Source organism: Archocentrus centrarchus, chromosome 6, assembly GCF_007364275.1.
Source record: "Archocentrus centrarchus isolate MPI-CPG fArcCen1 chromosome 6, fArcCen1, whole genome shotgun sequence".
NCBI classification, from domain to species: domain Eukaryota; kingdom Metazoa; phylum Chordata; class Actinopteri; order Cichliformes; family Cichlidae; genus Archocentrus; species Archocentrus centrarchus.
The window spans coordinates 21,804,837-21,824,708 of NC_044351.1; the positions used below are offsets into that span (position 1 = coordinate 21,804,837).

The 19,872-nt window shown below is 40.3% G+C and overlaps 1 protein-coding gene across 4 annotated transcripts; it reads left to right on the top strand.

Moving 5' to 3' along the window:
* Positions 1-1,309: 1,309 nt before the first annotated feature.
* Positions 1,310-19,242, top strand: LOC115781191 (serine/threonine-protein phosphatase 6 regulatory subunit 2-like). Of its 4 annotated transcripts, XM_030730699.1 has the most exons (26): positions 1,310-1,587; positions 2,878-2,938; positions 3,038-3,193; positions 3,327-3,425; positions 5,121-5,307; positions 6,312-6,449; positions 6,577-6,642; positions 6,792-6,904; positions 6,990-7,103; positions 7,318-7,438; positions 8,223-8,384; positions 8,494-8,727; positions 8,938-9,002; positions 9,087-9,202; positions 9,370-9,455; positions 9,557-9,634; positions 9,722-9,819; positions 9,902-9,959; positions 10,121-10,242; positions 10,353-10,522; positions 10,660-10,816; positions 12,062-12,144; positions 12,454-12,664; positions 13,621-13,746; positions 15,810-15,883; positions 16,421-19,242. In XM_030730699.1, the coding sequence occupies exons 3-25, from the start codon at positions 3,066-3,068 to the stop codon at positions 15,841-15,843; spliced, it is 2,766 nt and encodes a 921-aa protein (XP_030586559.1). In that variant the 5' UTR covers positions 1,310-1,587; positions 2,878-2,938; positions 3,038-3,065; the 3' UTR covers positions 15,844-15,883; positions 16,421-19,242. The 4 variants fall into 4 exon arrangements, with proteins under 4 accessions (XP_030586559.1, XP_030586556.1, XP_030586560.1 ...); XM_030730696.1 differs by having other exon boundaries at positions 1,311-1,587; positions 15,810-19,242; XM_030730700.1 differs by having other exon boundaries at positions 1,311-1,587; positions 12,065-12,144; positions 15,810-19,242.
* Positions 19,243-19,872: the final 630 nt, after the last annotated feature.

Here is a 19,872-nt window from a genome sequence, read left to right on the forward strand (position 1 = left end):
CCTGAAGAGAAGTTTTCTGGACTAGGTAAATCTTAAAAACTCAAGTATAACTTTGAAGCATCTGGTATTTTAATTTGAGTATACCTTAATATCACCATGTCCAACAGCTCTATGTTGCAGTCTTTATTGAAGCTGAGCATACGCCTAGTACTTTAATATAACTTGGGCATGATGAACACAGTTGGTCCAGACCTGCTTTTACTAGTCTTAAATCTTGGGTGTAAGCCCCCATAAAGATTTATTTATTTCTTTAAAAGATGTTTAATATTTGCAACAGAAATCAATGCTTTCACTGTTGCACAGGAGCAACAGAAGCAAAGAAATAAACATACACAAGAAATGGCAAGCAAAAAAGAACTTCTGGTGTACACTGCACAAAGGAACTGAAAACATGAGCTTTGGTACAGGAATGAATGCCTGCATAACAAGAAGGAAACCGCAAGCTGACCGCTTAGTCTTTCAGCTGACACAATGCAGAACCCCCCCTTTCTACTGTATATTTATCTCATTCTATAGCCATGCATAAGCCAGTCCGTGCAGTGGTATGGTAAATATAAAAGCAACTGCCCATTTGAGTTTCTACATTTGCTGCCCTGCACTGCAGCATAGACTGATCAGTGTGCAGTTGCGGTTTTTTCTTACTTAAACAGCAAAATATAGCAGGCTCTTTTTAGAGGGAGGTCTTTATTTGCAATTCAGTCTGTTTAAGTATATGTATGAGGCCTCATTATTATTATAATAAATTAAAGATCAATGTACCTACAGTGACTAAAGCTAAATTAAATATTTTTCACCAATAAAACCTAAACTGAAACGAGCAAACACACAGGAAAAAAATATAAATAGTGGCTCCACCCTGTGATACACAGCTGTACTAACATTGCAGGTGGAGTTAAAATATAATTAATGAATTTGCAGACCTACAACATAATCTCTGTAACCTTGCACAGTAGGAAATCATGTTCGGGTACAGCAGGGGGTTATTGATATGTTCAGATGTGACTTTGCGTAAAAATCTAGCCAGAAACATAAGGACAGTCCCTACACTTGACAGTGCTCTACTGTGCGAGTACAATTCCCTGCAGTAGTAAATAAATGTGCATGTGTGCGTTATTTTGGGCAGTTTAAAACTTTAGCGTGGCGTTTGTTTGTTTTCATAAAGAAAAATAAAATGTTTGAGAGTATGGCTGTGAATGTTAAATGTTACTGCAGTGCTTGATAACTGCAGATAAATATGGACTTACTGTATGTTTACACAGTTGATGGACAGCACGAACTTTTTGATTACGTTTAGGTTTTAGGTAGTCGCCATTTTGATTTCGAAACCTGACTATTTTTTCTTTTTTTTTCATTTGGTCCTTGACTCCTGAATAATAATTTACACCGTGTCAACACAGCTCCCCAGCAGGACTAGCCACTGAGTTACACGGCTGTGTAAATGACATTGCAACCGGGAAAGGGTAGTATCGTTAAGCTAACAGCGCAGCCCCGCATAGACTGCAATGGGCCTCCGGGTGACCTGACAGCCAAAGTCGCCGAGTTGCCGTTCAGCATGCAGATGTAGACAGATAAAGTAATGGCTCAAAGGTAACGCTGGAATGTCTTTTGAGAGGCAAATGTGTAGCCTAACGTAAAGCCTTGCTGACTGTCACGCTGTCAAGCGGTCGGAAGACGGTAACTTCAAGCTAGGTCTGAATCAGGAGCAGCGTCGTCCGACCACCTAGTCCCTCAACGGCGATAAATTACTGACCTATATTAGCTTTAATCTAAATGCCGCACCGGTAAGAAACAGTTTGGGGGATGTTAGCAACGTGAGAGGGGCATTGTTTTGCTAGCTGGCTGGTTTACGATCTGCTGGCGAGGTAAGTGAAAGTGGTTAAGGACTGGAGACAGCGATAAAGGAGATAAAGTTAAATGCATTGGACAAGCTATCTAACACGGGTGCACACTGATATGACTGTTACCCTGTTATAACTAAAATCCGCTAATAGCTAACAGTAACCGTCTACAGCTGCTCTTAGGACGTCTGACAGGCCTGTCGTGGTTGTGCTGTTGTATTAAATTTAAAACTCCACAAATAGCAATGACGAATCTGTAAAACCAGGTTCCCGAGACACCTGTTTAGCCCCAGCGTGTTTGTTCTAGGGATGTGTACACAAAGGTGGCGTACTCAGAGATCGCTAATATTATGCAATTAGTTTTGATGGTGCCTAGATATGAGTGAGTTATTTCCAGCCATATATCGTTCTATAAAACGATATAAAACCCCTCTTGTTTTTTCGTGTTGACGAGACTTTGTGTGCAAACATGTTTCATCTAATAGATAATGGACTCGTGATGGAGCCTTTGTCCAGAGTGTGGTCTGATTTGGTTTGTTTGGGGCGGGGGTACACTAAAGGTGAACATTAAAACCCTTAACACCATTGGCCATTAACAGTAACACAGCAAGTTCGCCAGCTAATAAGACCCCCATACTCAGGCATTTCTGTCACCAGAGTGTCGGTGTGCATCTTTCTTATGTGTAGTCATTATTTGTTGATGCAAGTGCATGTGTGAGTCCGTTCCCAAAGCAAACTGGTTAATGGTAATACGCAGATGAACAGCAGTAATTCAGTTACAAATGCATTGCTTCCTGTTTTTTCCAGAGAGGAGAGCAAGACTCTTCTCAGCACTTAGCCTGCTTTCAGCCATTCATCTGGCTCTAAAGAAGGCAGATGAGATATTCTCATAAATGATTCTCTAAGATTTATTGTTTATTTATTTCTTATCAGGTTGAAGGCAGTCTCTGCTGGGTTTGGGTGTTTGGTGTTAGAATGAGTAAAGTGGGTGTGTTTCCATCTTCACTATAATAATCTGAAGGTCTTCTCTGATGTGCAGGTCACGCAGGCAAATGGCTCTTTAGCAAGATCCAACTAAGTATACATCTCCTTGTCCAAATGTAAGAGCATTCATAAATGCATAACTGTATCTAAAATTAACTTGCATGCTTGCTACATCATCCTGTGATCTCTGTGCCACATCCTCTTTTGCTTCACAGCAGAGTGTATGTTACGGTGACGTCAGCCATGTTTTGGAAGTTTGATTTACACACATCTTCTCATCTGGAGGCTTTACTGGACAAGGAGGATGTCACCCTCACTGAGCTCATGGATGAGGAGGATGTGCTGCAGGAGTGCAAGGCCCAAAACAGGAGGTATGTTTAATGTTTGATTTGGTGTATCTGCACCAGCAGACTAAAATTGTTATCACATTTCATGTATTCAATCACTTTTGGTGTAATGCGTTTACTAAATTTTGCTTCTTATGTCATGGTGGTGGGCTTGTAGGCTTCTCATGTTCTTGTGCCAGGACCAGAGCATGCAGGAGCTGGTTCGATTGATAACCACAGAGCCTCCTACTGGTGTAGAGGAGACAAAGCGCTTCAAGTAGGTGCTGTTGTGTAGAATATTCTGATGTAGTGCATTGTATTCAGGGGAAAAATATATTGCTGGTGCTGCATTACATTATGTCTGTTACCTGCCACTTTGTAGTAGAGCCTGAAGTTTAAGAGGATTTAGATTTGTTAAAAAAAATTCTTGATTCCACAAAAAAAAAAAAACCTTTCAGATCATTTCTTTAAATTACCATATTTTGCGGACCATAAGGCGCACCACATTATAAGGCGCACTATCAATGAACGGGTCTACTTTCATACATAAGGCGCATGATAAAACATATTTAGAGCGAAACAAAAGCGTCAGGTAAGTTGAACTTTATTCAACTCATTCACAATAACTCAGAATACAGAAAAATACACTCACACTCACACTTTAAATCATTCATCTTCCACAAATCTATCAAATTCCTCATCTTCAGTGTCTGACTTGAACAGTTGGGCGATTTCGGCATCAAGCATGCCAGGTTCCCTCTCGTCATTGTCTGAGTCAGTCTCATTGTTGTTACTGTTTTGTTTTGGTTGTGGCACATGGCAACAATTTAATTGTTAATAAAAGGGCAACTTTTGCTGGCAATCTCTTGCCATCTTCTTCAACGTCTTAACAGACGCTGCAATATATTCTTTATTAATGAGGGTAAGAACAAGTCATTTCTTCATTTTATATATAAGCCCTTCACAAATCCTGTGCACCAGTATATTTACCGATATAAGCAAAAAAAAAAAAAAAAAAAAAGGCACAACACCAGAAACCTGAAAACTCCTCTGTCACCATGTTTTGTGTACATACAGCGCTTGTACTGCATCCCTTCATACACTGTGGTGTCGCCTGGACCTCTCTTTGGCACTGAGGGGGACAGCACATATACCCCCAGACCTCGATTCATCCTTTTGCAACTTCTAGCGATTTTTGAGACAGCCAACAGTGAGTTTTGTTGCACGAAAGTTGGCAACAGTGCCGGCCGCCAATCGCCAGATTACGCACAAATATACGAACCAGTATAGATGAAAATAGGCCAAATCCATCATCGTTTTCTGCAGTTCACTTCGTACGGTTTACACACCTGCTGCGCCGCACTCAGCTTGTTCCTGTCTAATATCATCAGTAGAGTCATTTTGTGAATCTATGATGGACTATTTTAGAGAATTCAATGAGGCCTTTGAACTGATCCGCCAGACCTGAGACCATATCGCTGCAGACCACGCAATGGTGCAGTGGTGTGGATGCCTCGGCCATTGGCAATCAGACGGCAGCGCTCAACTATTTGAAAAGCGTACGCTGGGTGTTACCCCCCTGTCGTATGCTTTGTACGCTCTGGAAAATGTCGATATTTCTGAAGCGTCCCTTACCAAAGTTACACTAAAACATTTTGAAAGATTGTTGAGCGCAGTGTACCACATAAAATTGGTTCGAGGTCAGTAAGCACAACAAGAATTCATACATAAGGCGCACCGGATTATAAAGCGCACTGCCGATTTTTAAGAAAATTTAAGGATTTTAAGTGCACCTTATAGTCTGAAAAATATGGTAGCAAAACTACTTAATTGCCTCCTTTACAGCCAACCAGTGAAAGACCTGTCCAGATCATTTTTAGCTTGTTTTACTTTTCCTTAAAGTTAAAAATGTGTTAATAATTTTGTTCCTCCACCATTTTACTGCAATATATTTTCATGTCATTTATGACAGGTATCCAAATATAGCATGTGAGCTGCTGACAAGTGATGTGGGAGTGATCAATGATAAGCTGGGTAATGAGGAGCCACTGCTGGATAGTTTGTATGCCTTCCTGGAGCAGCCATCCCCACTTAACCCCCTCCTGGCATCTTTCTTTAGCAAAACAATTGGGAACCTCATCACACGGAAGACTGAACAGGTAATACACACGCGCGTGCACACACAAATGCACACACTGCTACATCAAAAGGGCATGCTTACTAAAGATGACAGCTACATTTTTGTGATGTTATGATTTAATTTAAGTCTGAGGCAAGTTAATGGAAAATACTCCAAAAATATCCTTTCACCCAAGATTGTTCTAAAATTCTGTTTCTCTTGAAGTGCCAATATGCAAAGCCATCTGCGTGGTTTAGGTTTTACCTGTTTAACGTCAGAGCTGATGATTTCAATGCAAGATTGCCTGTTTATTTAACAAAAATGGTCCTGTTGAGACATTTAGTATTGCTGTTCTTGTTTCAGAGGGGAAATTATTTCAGAGGTCCCCCCTGAAATAACAGACAATTTAACTCATAAATTAATGCCTGGACTGGTTTTTGCAGATGATATTGTCATCCATTTCAGACCAACATTGATACTAAGCCAACTAAAACATAAGGAAATCAAGTTTTTCTTACTCCAACATTTCATATATATTTTTTTGTGTGTGTGTGGACAGAAGCTCACTTCTCACACTTGTTTGCTAAGTGGCTTTTTTGAGACTTTCAGTAAGGCATCTCTAAGGACACCTATCTCATGAGGGACAGCCACTTGATATAGCTGCTTATAATGAATTGACTAGCAGTTATTGTTGTTGTCAGCTTGAAGCTGAACTAGTATTGCGCAGTGATGATGGTGTAGTAGAAACATTTGTGTTGTACAATAATTTGTATTTGCTTGTGGGCAGGTTTTGAAATATCTGCCTTTGTACTACGTTCTATCACCCACAATTTTGGAGTGGAATGCAATTCAAGTTGTATTGCTCAATGCCCTGGCAAATTCAAAAGCTGAATGGCAATGTGTCTTTTGTGAAATAATGTCATGCGTATCCAGCATGAATATATCTAAGAAATAATATAACTTGTTGACATTAAGGTCCTTGTCCCATTCTTCAGTTTTCTGTTTTATTTAATAGTGATTTTCCCTGCTTTCTGTACTGTTTAGGTGATTAGTTTCCTGCAAAAGAAGGATGGATTCCTTTCCTTGGTCCTGAAGCATATTGACACATCTGCCATGATGGATGTGCTTCTACGCCTTATCAGCTGTGTGGAGCCACCACCGCTACGACTTGAAACTCTAACTGTATGAGACAAATACACCCAGATTCAGAATTTTACATAAATGTGTTTTGTTCTTTTGTTTTTTTTTTTTTGCACTTTTTTTCATGGTGATTTTCTGTGTAACTATAATTTAATATTTTTCTCAACAGTGGCTCAATGAACAGAAACTGGCCCAGAGGCTCATAGAGCTCATTCACCCTGAGAGAGATGATGAGGTACTGGAGAATTTTATTGTTTTTAAATTAACCAGTATCATTTTATTAATTTATTTTTTTCAAATTTAAAATCACTGCTGCTCACAAACTCTAAGCTGTTTACAATGCTGAATGTCCAGATGTGATTGTTGTTGGTTTGTTTTACACAGAGGCAGTCCAATGCATCGCAGACTTTGTGCGACATCATTCGTCTGAGCAGAGACCAGGCCAGTCAGCTCCAAGAGATTTCACAGCCTGACCCACTGCTGGCTGTGCTTGAATCGTAAGCCAGAGAGCTGCACATACATGTGTTTACACTCTCGTAACAGGATGCGAAGGGACTAACAAACTCTGTTTTGTTTGTACAGACAGGAGTGTGTGGAGCAGCTATTGCAGAATATGTTCTCAGGAGAGAGAACTGAGAGCTGTATTGTCAACGGGATTCAGGTTCTTCTGACTTTACTGGAAATCAGGAGGCCTGTGTAAGTGAGAAACAGCGAACAATTTTTAACAGTGTGAAACTAATCTGGTTAAGTTTTTCTTTACAAATATCACTAATGACCTTTTTCATTTAGCTAGTGGGCTTTTATTGTTTTCTAAGCCTTAAGTGAAGTTTATTTTATATCCCTAGTTATTAAACCTCCAAACCTCCAATTTCTGTTTGTTTTTGTTTTGTTCTTCCTGTCTTTATGACAGGGTGGATGGTGTAATGGATGCTCAGGGATTTGAGAGAAGCTACACTGTTAACAGCAGTATTTTGTTGGCCATCCAGCCACACCTGATACACTTCCACCAGCTACTTCTGGAGCCGCCCAAGGTACATAAAGTTACATGTGATGTATGATTATATAGTCACTTGCAGGTCTTTATGATTGTTGTATGGGATTTTTCATGGCTTAGAATGGACCTTCAGGAAGTCAGATAACAAACTCAGTTGGTCTACTTACAGTAAAGGCAGTCGGTGTCACCTTTTTTGACATAATTCTGTTTTTCTTGCTGTTTCTCAAAAAACATTTCTACAGGACAAAACCTGTTCTAGCTTAAGATAGTGGGATAGCATACTACACTGATTAATGAATGGATTTTATTTTTTATGGAAAATCCATAAATTCCCTGTATAGTTCAGCCCTTTTTATAGCCCTTCCGTGAACATCCGTGATGATTTTTGGTGCTGACGAGCAGCGGATGCCATGTTCACTCCGCCACATCCACCGTCAGTACTTTCTACCAACACAGTGATCCACTCTCAGCCACAGCACACGTTAAGCATATCAGTGCTCTGCAAACGTCTGCCATCTGCACATGCATGTCCTCCACCTCTTCACAGAATTTTCCGTAATTTGCACATGTTCCACATGTGTCACACAGCATCAGGTCACGCGATGCGCGCGCAGTGCACACAATGTGCACAATATCGATCATTTACATTTCCCATCCGCTGTAAGTTTCTGTGGATTGCTTGCGGTCGCTCATTCACAGTCTTCTTGCAGGACTCTTTGCGTCAGTGTGACAGGGTCTTACATACAGTAGTTGGATCTGTATAACAAAGCAAAGACCATGTTTCCCAAAATTTTTCAGACCTTTATCTGTGTATTTTTTAGCGAGAGCCTATGCTGACCACTTTGGGTGTGCTAGAGGAACCACTGGGGAATACACGTTTGCACGTAGCAAGACTAGTGGCCTCTCTGCTTTACACCAGCTCTGCTAGCCACGCAGTCGTAGCACAAGAACTCTGCAGACTCAATACACTGAACCTCCTTCTGGTGAGACAATGAGCTGTATTTTTGACAGTTCCAGAGTATTTATGCTGCTAAAATCATATGTGTTTCAAACATGTTAAATGCCCCTTTGGGAAATACATGCCCTTTTCAGGACTTGTTCTTCAAGTACACCTGGAATAACTTTCTGCATCTCCAAGTGGAGCTTTGCGTTGCTGCTATTGTCCGGCCCTGTGCCCATGAAATGAGACTTCAGCCTGGCTTGGGTACCCAGGAAAAATTCAAGCCTAATCAAGATACATCACAAGAGCAGGATTTGACTGAGACCCCGACTTCTGAACCATCAGACACATCTGAAAACTCTGCACATAACTTAATGGTGACTCATGTGAGTGTCTCTGCTGTATAAGTAAAGGGTTTATGTTTATGTTTATTGACATCCCCATTAGCATCAGCAGCATGCTGCATCAGCTATTCTTCCTGGGGTCAGTTTACATAAAAAGACAAATTACATTAATTGATCTACTGGAATAGCCAATGTGGCATCTCTTTGGGCATAAAAACAAACACCTGAACGACTATGGTTGTGTCTTCCAAGTTGTTTCAGCACTGCCACCTTGTCCAGAGGATTCTGGAGGCTTGGGAAGAAAATGATAAAATTCAGTAAGGAACTATGAGATCTTTACATGATGTTCTGGTAATCGGCAGAAATCTGAGTTTCTCTAAGTGTGATACCTATTTGTTCAGGTCAGATGGTGGTATGAGACGAGGTTACATGGGGCATCTGACCAGGATTGCCAACACAGTGGTTCACAATCTGGAGAAAGGCCCGGTTCACACCCAGATCAGTAGCCTCATCGCCGGTGTGTGTGTGTGTGTGTGTGTGTGTGTGTGTGTGTGTGTGTGTGTGTGTGTGTGTGTGTGTGGACACATGGATTCATTCCTGTGTGCAAGAAAGCAGTAATTATCACAATTTACATCAAACTAGAGTATTGCTTTCATAATGCTGCTGTTACGTGTTTGCATGTAGAGCTGCCAGAAGACTACAGAGGGCGGTGGGAAACCTTTGTGGACCAAACACTATCTGAGACTAACAGGAAGAACACCATAGACTTGGTAAATCCTAACTCGTGCACTGCAGTATTAAGAGGCTGTTTTTCATTACACACACATTCAGACTTTAAGTATTGCACTAGTCTTGGTGTTTCAATGTTAAGGTTGGCACTGGAAACCCTCGTCCTTCCTCAGAGGATGATATGGAGAGTCCCTTCCCCAAAGAACTGACAGTACAGCAGGTATTAAACATAAGCACACATTTAAAATATTTGTGGCTCCTCTTATGAGCTGTTGTTGCAATTATATTTATTATGATCTGCTTTTAGGCCTTTTCAGACTACCAGATCCAGCAGATGACAGCTAACTTTGTGGATCAGTTTGGCTTCAATGATGAGGAGTTCACTGATCATGATGACAGCATTGGGTAAATTAGCTGACATTTTTCTCCAGTGGTGTATCATTTCAGTTGTGTATGCTGAGGGTGTGAATCCTGCTTCTTTTTGCAGGGCAACCTTTGATCGGATAGCAGAGATTAATATCAATATTGATGCTGGCCATGACAGTGTGAGTTGATTTAAAGGGTTTTTTTTGTTTTTTTTTTGGTACGTATTGTCAGGTTTATTTCTTTCTTAAAGATAGTCTATTTTTCTACATAGCCACAAAAGGGTCAGGAAAAAATGGTTGAGTTGGGGTGCAAGAAGAGCTAAGGGTTTTGTATTTTGCAGGCTAACACAGCTGTGTTTGAGGCTTGTTCCAAAGAGAGGATTCAGCCCTTTGATGATGAGGAGGAGGACATCTGGGAGGAGAAGGAGATTAACTATGCAACACAAGTCAAGTCCCGTAACAGGTAAGCACATAGTTTTGAAAAAAGATTTTTTCAGTATCTTTATTTTTACAATTTTGTTTCAAAATGATGAATAAAGTTTTGTACTCAGTGCAAATTTCATATATTTTGAGGTTTGGTGGGTCACAGTCCTCCCAAAGCCAAGCATCCAGTAAGAGCTGTGACATGACAGCAGCTTCTGAGAGCTCCAGCAGAACAGCAGACTCAGACTCTGATGACGGTGAAGACCCTAAAGATGAGCTGGACCCTTTTGCAAGTCAGGACCAGACTGAGGCAACTACGAGTGAGATATGATATATCGTGTAATCATGCATAATTGTTTTGCCCTAGTTGTATTTTAGGACTAAAGCATGTTTTGACAAAGTGTCACATGTTGCATATGTATTGCGCTTTTCTTTTTCTTTTTTTCTTTTTTTTTAGGTGCAGGCTGGGTAGCAGATTTTGGAGAGGTAAATTCAAAGGCTCCTGCAGCAGGCGCGGGCTTCTCAACTTGGGACGCTCCAGTTTCTCAACCAGCTGCAACAGAGGCTGAGGAGAAGGGATGGGCCAAGTTCACTGACTTCCAGCCTTTCTGTTGGTGAGTTTGGGCTCTTTATATTTATGGAGACCTAATTTAAGAATTTGTTTAAGAGAATCTGAAATCTTTTTGATAAAAACTGTTATTATATTATACAAATGATCATTTTGGAGTGCCCCTTTAACAATTTTTAACTCTGGCAATTATAGTAATTATATATTTGATGATGGTTGAAAAAACTACTTGGGCCCCCTGGGTGGCTTAGTGGTGAAGCCGGCGACCACATACATATGCCGCGTTTCGGTGCGGGTGGCCCAGGTTCGTGTCCCGACCTGTTGCCAATTTGCCCGTGTGTCTTCCCCTGTATCTTTCCCCCATTTCCTGTCTCCCTCCACTGCTCCTAAAAAGCCGCTGTGGCCAAAAAATGCAAAAAACAAATAAATAAATACTTTATTTAAAGGAAACTATAATTTAGCCTAATTGTCTTTTTTCCTACAATTAAAAAGGCATAAGTAATTTTCACTGGAAAAGTACATAAAACCCAGAATAAAAATGTAAAGTCTGTCAAGTTCTTCCACATTAAACTCACTTATCCATGTCTTTATGGACCTTGCTTTATGCACTTTGACCCCCACCCCCAGTCATACGTTCAATACTGAGACACCCACACCCCCAAGTCATATGATCACGCCGGCCTGTAAAATTTGGGTCTGTAGCAATTGACTGCAGAAAATTGGTGACCTTTGCACATTATGCGCCTCAGCATCTGCTGACCCCGCTTTGTGATTTGATGTGGCCTCCCACTTTGTGGCTGAGTTGCTGTCATTCCCAATCCCTTTCACTCTGTAACAATACCACTAACAGCTGACTGCATAATACAGTATTTAGTAGCGAGGAAATTTCACAACTGGACTTGTTGCGCGGATGGCATCCTATCACAGTACCACGCTGGAATTCACTGAGCTCCTGAGAGTGACCCATTCTTTCACAAATGTTTGTAGAAGCAGTTTGCATGCCTAGGGTGCTTGGTTTATACACCTGTGGCCATGGAAGTGATTGGATTCAATGATTGGATGGGTGAGTGAATAATTTTGGCAGTATAGTGTATCTCCTGGAGAATATGTTACTGTTCTATGGATTTTTGAGCTGGATGAGTTGATTCTTTGGGAGGTGAAGGAGACAAGATATTCTTTACCGTCAAAACAAAGGTGATGCTAATATCCCTTAATTAGCTAACATTAATGCATCTGTCATTAGTTTCACAGTCACTCTGTATGTATTCTTATCTGTATGACTTATGTCTAGCAGCTCTGAAACAGGCCCAAGATGCAGCTCTCCTGTGGACTCAGAGCTCAGTGGATCAGACATCCCCAAACCAAACCAAAACCGTAAGTAGCTTCATAATTATTCACTCATAATAGACAATATAAATATTTAGTAACGCTTAACTCAAACTGATAATATAAATTATGGAAATGGCAAAAATGACAACACCTTAGAAAGACCTCTAGTCTCCAATGTCCACAGGCAGGTCATTTACTTTCAGCTGCATAGGCAACATCACAAACATGGCATATAATGTGGCAGAAGGCCCATAATATCACTATTAGTCAATTGCTTACCTTTGTGACAGGTAAACTTTTCAGATAACAATGCGTCAAAGTTACAGACTGTCTCTTTTTTCTCAATCTCGACAGCGTGTGTATGGAGTGTTTGCGTGGCAAGAAAAGCACCACTAGTGGCATCAGACAGCTCCTCCTCCAGCAGTTCTGATAGCGATGAGGAAGAAGGCAAGACACAGTCTACATCCAGTGAGACGGTCACCACAGAGACCATCACCACAGGTGCTGGCAAGGAGACCATCCGGCTCACCGTTGACGCCAAAAATGAGAGGGCAGTCTTCACCAGGTGCAAATTCTTACACGCAAATAAGGAGCTCCTGCTCTGTTTGGTGCAGTGCGTCCCCCCCCTCCTATTGTAGTTTCAAGTACTTTGATAAAGCCCTTCTTTCCCTTTGCCCCACTGTACAATTTTACTTCCCCCTTCTCTGCTTTTTTTTTTTCTGATAATCCTCCTCCTCCTGTCTGTTCCTTCCTTTCTCATCTCCACTTGACTCCAGAGTATTCAGACCTGCAGTCAGACGGTATGTTGTGCTTGAGGTCCTGTGTTCTGAAGTGTGGAATGCTTCCTGGAGTTGTGTTAAGGATTTAGGATATGTTTTGCTTGTTGCTTTTAATAGGTTGAGGAGTAATAACCCCTTATGACACAATTCAGGCCAGGTTTTATTCATAAAACAAGAAAATGCACTAACCCAGTACTGGTGACTTGTAGAGTCTCTGTATTCTCAATATGACTGATATTCCTAAACCTCACAAAAGTTCATTGTACGTTTTAGAAATAAAAAGGTTGTTGAATATTTGTTACCTTACTTGTTTAATTCAGTATAATGATGAGATGAGAGTAGTGTATTACTGCTGATTGTGGTTATGTGATAATTCTTTTTTTTTTTTTCTTCAGTCATAACATTATTTCTCAAGTTAATGACCCCCCCCTTCCCCCCCCAAGAGTTCTCACCATTAACAGTCTGTCAGACAGCATGCTATGAACAAAAGTTGCCACCAGTCCAATTTAGCAGCATCCTAACAAACCAGTACATTAGCAAGTTACTAACAGTGCACCAATGAGCATGCTGAAGTTAAATCAGTCCTGTTCTGAACACGATGGCCGGTGGGGACAGAGGCCACAGCAGATGGAAACGTTAAGCCAGCAGCAGAAAGAACCATCTACAATATTCAGTTCAGTTGACAATCACCTGGCTGTTTTCCTAGGTAAAGCTATAATTCTTATTTGATTTTGTTTTTCAGTGATATGCCAGCAGAAGGGCTCACTTATGAGAAAGAAAGTGACAAAGGTGAAAAAGGAAAGAAACATGGAAACAGTTCCAGCCCAGTTACCACTGATTCAGCTAATCCGTCAGCTGCTGTCACACAGTAAGTTTGCATCTGTGTGTTTTGTATGCAGATGAATAGAGGAGGGCTAGGATCACCAAACATTACATTAGTGATTCATCCCTGTTAAAAGCATTGTTTTAAATAGGAGTTCTTTGACAAGTCACCTGCTCACATTTCTGTCCTCAAGAACACAGGTGTGACCTGTCATTTCTAATTGGCTGTATTTCTTTTTGGTGTGGTTAGAAGCTTTGAAGGGTCATAAAACCTGACTAACAACCTCTGAAAAATGCTGTATCTGTGGATCAACCATTTCATTACTCACAGGATTGTTGTGATTTACAGTTGCAGAAATGGTAGATTTTGTTGCTAATTTAGTTTCTGTCATCTGAACATGCAGTAGCATTGCATAGGCCATAACCTGTCTTATTTAAGTAGATAAATAATTTTGAAATGAAATTGATTTTACTGGAACCAAATTATAGTTACAACAAATTAAAATATGTATATGGCATGTATTTGTTTTCTTAGACACAAATGACAGAAGTGCAAAATATATAGTCTTTGGAATATGTTTTATACATGCAACCTGTTGACCTGTACATTCCTAAAGGCACCAAATGAATCTCCTCTGTAAAGTTAGAACAAACTGCATAACATTGTCACAGGAATTTACATGTAGGTGATGCAGAAAATTTATAAATGTTTTGTACTTGGCTCTAATCTTCTTTCAAGTCTCCTTTACAGTGCAGCAAATCAAATACAGTTTATTTAATTTGAAGGCTGTTGATCACCAAGAATATCTATTCAATTGATAAATTTTGTTTCACTTTGATCTGGCAACAAACTAAAGGGATGGCCATAACCTAATAAAGGACACAAGGAACAGTATTAGAATTATATTTAAGTTTAAACTTTTAGAGCTCTAATGTTCAGCTGCCATTCTATAAATAAACAGTAGCACATACTGTAGAGGCCAAGGAATGGTGCACTTGTGATGGTCAGGAATTCGCAAGATTAACATTTTTCTGCAGCATTGCTCTCAAATCTTATTTGCAGCAACAGTGTTACTTTTTTAATGCCATATTGGACACAGAGAACAAGCCATTCTGTGTCCAAGCACATTAATAGAGAGGCAAAGAGAAGGAAAAGATGTCTTATAAAAAAGTGTACAAGCAATAGGGATAACCACACCCTGGAGAGGATTGTGAAACAAAACCCATTCGAAAATGTGGGGGAGATTCACAAAGAGTGGACTGCAGCTGGAGTCAGTGCTTCAAAAACCACCACGCACAGACGTATGCAAGACATGGGTTTCAGCTGTCGCAGTCCTTGTGTCAAGCCACTCTTGAACAAGAGACTGCGTCAGAAGTGTCTCTCCTGGGCTAAAGACAAAAAGGACTGGACTGCTGCTGAGTGCTCCAAAGTTATGTTCTCTGATGAAAGTAAATATTGCGTTTCCTTTGGAAATCAAGGTCCCAGAGTCTGGAGGAAGAGAGGAGAGGCACAGAATCCAGGTTGCTTAAGGTCCAGTGTAAAGTTTCCAGTCAGTGATGGTTTGTGGTACCATGTCATCTGCTGGTGTTGGTCCACTGTGGTTTCTGAGGTCCAAGGTCAACACAGCCGTCTACCAGGAAGTTTTAGAGCACTTCATGCTTCCTGCTGCTGACCAACTTTATAGAGATGCATATTTCATTTCCCAACAGGACTTGGCGCCTGCACACAGTGCCAAAGCTACCAGTACCTGCTTTAAGGACCATGGTTTCCCTGTTCTTAATAGGCCAGCAAACTCGCCTGACCTGGTTTTGGACTTTGTTTTAAACCCTCAGAATTTTTTTTTTTTTTTTTTTTTTTTTTTTGGGGGGGGGGGTGAATTTACCATATTTGGACTAACAATCAAACTAACAAGCTTGATTAGCAAATATGAATGGGCAGGTGTATTGGCTTAGCTATAGTGTGACATGCACAGCAACAGTAACCATGAGGGGCAGGACTTAACAAAAGGTCAGCTCACATCCATTATATTTGGCACTGTCAGCGCTCAGTGTGTGGTGGAAAATAAAACTAAAATCTAAATTCTGTCTCTTTTTATTTTTACCTAACAGAGAGATGCAGTCCTCCGCTAATGGACCGGCCTAACGGAAGTGGTACAGGAACACACTTCGTACCTGATCATTCAACACACAGCCACGCCACCTTTGCTTCCTGTTAGCAGTCCTTTAATGCCCTTGTTTTTGTCTGAAAGACATGTAAGTGAATGGAAGATCCTTAGTGCAGAGCTCAAACCGTATTTATAATGGATACCAGAAATCTCCACATGGGTACTATTTTTTTTTTTTTTTTTTTCTGGGTACTATTGATGTCTGTAATGCGCCTTCATCATTGCAAATGAACCACTTCAAAAAGAAATGTGTGTTTTATAAAACATTTCATTGTGCCAGGCACCCCAAAGCCAAACTGTGCTACATACGAACTTTTTCAGGATGAATTTTCTTCCCATTAAACTTGGAAATGTAAACCCCTTTATCAGTTTGGATGTGCAGAGATTCCAGCTGCACTTTAATGTTAAGAAAACACCCACGTCTGAAATTTGACATTTTATTAAATTGAACATCAGGATTTCAGAATATTTGAGTCTGTCTGCTGTCTGGGTATGAATACAGCCCAGTGGATTTTTCTAGGAGAGCAAGAAATCTTCATATACTCAGCAAAGATTACAAACGCCAAGATGCTTGCAAAGCTAGCTAGCCGCCATTTTGTCTTTAGCACTTCAGTCTTTGTGCCAGGCAGACGTCATTATTGCAAATATGTGACTTTATCTGATCATTTCTCAGTTAAGTAAGTTTTTATCTACTTGGATCACATGACACTTAAATGCTCTCTATTTGTTAGTTTGGAGCAACTGATTTGGGAGACTCGTGTATCACTTCCTCCTGACAGATTCAAGTAGTTTAGAGGTGTGTGTATGTGTGTGCTGTTGTGTCCATGTGTATAGACGTGTGTGCCGGCGTGTGTGTTTGAGCTCTGTCTGAGGTACAGAGTGCATTCTCAGGTCAAAGGAGAGGTATGTTGATGCAAAGAAAGCACACCTGTGTAACACACATGCAGACACACAGTGCCATACACACATGTGCACACAACCATATCTACATGCAAAAAAAAAAAGACAGCGCACATACAAGGTCATACCACCCTCAGAGCTGTTTAAATGTAATATTGTGAAATTTGAACCTGTATTAGGTTGTGGCTATTCTTGGTAATCTGTAAACGTAAAATAAATGTAAACAGTATATATATAAACATCATATCTATTTTTGGAATAAATCCAGTGTATGGAAAGACGGTTGTTTTGCAGATTGCAACGTGTGTATCGTATGTGTGTTGTACTGTCAAAATGAGGCAATAATGATGTCTGTGTTTTGGTTAATAGGCCAGCATCAGTTCTTGTTTCTTTGCTACATGCTTCCCACGTGGCAGTTTAACAGTGCACATGCTGTGAATACGAGTTGGTTGTCTGCATTATGTCTTCCATATTGTTTACTTTGAGGATAATTCATGTTAATGGCAACTTGGGCCTTATCCTCATTTATCAGTTTTGAACTCTTTTCACATAATTTGAATAGTCAAATTATGGGAAGAAAATAATAGCGAACGATAAAATAATCCCTAAACTGCCGATTTTTGACCTTTTTATCATATCGTTTGTGTACACATATTAGAGCAATAATAAATCAACAGAAGCATATTAGGCTCTGATTTTTTTTATAAATCAACACTGTCTAATTTAAATGACTGGTTAGACAAAAAGCTAAGAGTTTTTGTGTAAAGGGAATATTAGGTTTATATTCATTGTTATTCATCAAAACACACTGTGCTGTAAGAAATGCGCTGAATGCATTTCCTTTTACTGTACGGCGTTTACAATGCAGATTCATTTTTAGATATTTGAAATCCTCATTGCTTGCATTGTTAGCAGTCTTGTTCTTCCTGTTGATCGGTGTAGTGTAGTGTCTGCAGCCTCTGGCAGGAATGTGTAACGTTACTCACATTCCTGCATGTGTATAAGAAATGGACAGACAGAGGAAAAGGTGCAACAGGACTGCTTGAGGCCAAGAACTCCAGAGGAAAACTTGAAAATAATGAAATTCAACATTAGTTGCATTGCCACCATCAGCACTCATTTGGGTTGCATGTCATTAAGTTGGCTGTCTCATCTTTCCCGCTCCATCAAATTTGAACTTGTTATAAACTGTTAACTGCTTTAATCGAGTCTAATCATAATCAGATTGTATTAAACAATACAATACGTAAGAAAATATGACCCAAGTTGTGACATACCTGAATTATCCTTTTAAATCTGTGTGTGCCAGTCATGCTTTACTTTCATCTTTCTCCTCGTCTCTCTCTTTCTCAGGGCAGGAGTCGACTTTAATTGCATTTATGCCTAAGGAAAGATTCTCTGAGATTGTTGTAATTATTTTAAATGCACTTTTTCAACAAGCACTTTTGTTTTGTTTTTTTAATTTGGTGGCACTAAGTGCCCCTATGTAATTCCCTCCCTCAGAGTGGCGGGAATGTTTGGCTTGAACGAGTCATGTAGGATATTTTTTTTCTTCAATGCTTTTTGCCAAAGTGTGTCTTCCCACCAGTGTACAACTGGGTTTCATATCTGTGAAGTAGCCTCCGTTCTTGCAGTGGTCTTACAGGTCTAGATTTGTCTAAAGCACCCTTTGTTTGATCCCTTGCTCTTTTTGCTTTTCTTTTGTGAATCATGTGATGGAGTAATTAGCTGTAGGAGAGGATGCCACAAGTCGAAGAAAGACTTTGAAGATTCGTCTTAGATCACAGGCCCCTCTCCCCTCCCTTTTTTTTTTTTTTTTTACTTTTATCTGTTCAGCGCTTTGAGCTGTTTGAAGTGGAACTGCACAGAGCTAGCACTGCTTCATTGTCAGGGTTAAAAGAGAAAAATAGGGTTGTCTTTGTCAGGGTTGTGCACGTGGTCAGAATATGTCATCCCATCTGTCACCAAACCTAAGCAGTGCTTTTGACTGATGCCGTGTGTGTGTGTCCCTTCATTTTGAGAGTGTTTTGTGTGCAGTATAGCTACGGGTATGTTGTCATGTTATGCATAATGGTACATCACATTCATCTCTTAGTGCCATTAAGTTTGCACATTAGCCTTGTTCACCTCTTTGGGTATCTGCTGTATTGTACAGTGTGTGCCCAAAACTTTATTTGAGAAATAATGGGTGTTAAGTTGTTACTTAGCAGTTGCTTGTTACTTACACTGAGACCATTTCAAAGGAAAACTTTTCTCACATTATCTTATTATTATATTTGGACACATGTGTGCAGATGTGTGGGGGAGTGGTGGGAAAAACAGGCGTGTGGTTAAATGCCTTTTTTGTAAAGCGGACTGATGCTGGGGTTTTTTTTTTTTGTTTTTTTTGTTTTTCATTTAGAGTAATGTGTCTGTTACCTGTTGTCAGTTTAGCTTGTACATTCAGATATGAACCTAATAAATATGTCAAAGATAAATATGCCTCTGTTTGTCTGACACTCACAGCCTACTGTAAAACACACCGAGCACAAAGAGAGCCAACAGGACATGGTCTTTGGAACATGTTTACCTTAGGGGCAGGTGAACAGGTGGCTTATATTGCTTCCCCGTCCATACTGTGTGTCCTCAATGCTACACCCTCACACTGTCTCCCCCCACTTCAAACATAAGCCTGCCTGTCACATAGATCTCACTGTGCTGCTGGCATGAAGTAAAGTTGCTTCCCATAACAGCTGAGAAGGAACTGAAGACCCTTCTTTTGTGCTCATTCACTTCTCATATTCTTTACAGTTTTTCAGCCTGTGGTCCTCTCTGTATGTAACCGCCCTTTTACCCATGGGTGTATGGTTTCATTCTTGGGCTTAGATGTTTGTCATAGCAATCCTGGAGCACAGATACTTCTAGTTAAGTGTCTTTTCTACTCTTCTCCCTGCCTTCTCCCCCTTTTCTTATTTTTGCACTGGAAAAAAAAAAACACCTTTTAGTTTTTGATCTACACCTGCCTGCTCTCTGTGCATGAGTGCATGAAGGATAGTGTGTATGCAGTGGGTGGAAAGGGGAAGAAGGCGGAGTTGTGTTTTTGTACTTTTAATGGGTTGTGGAGAAAC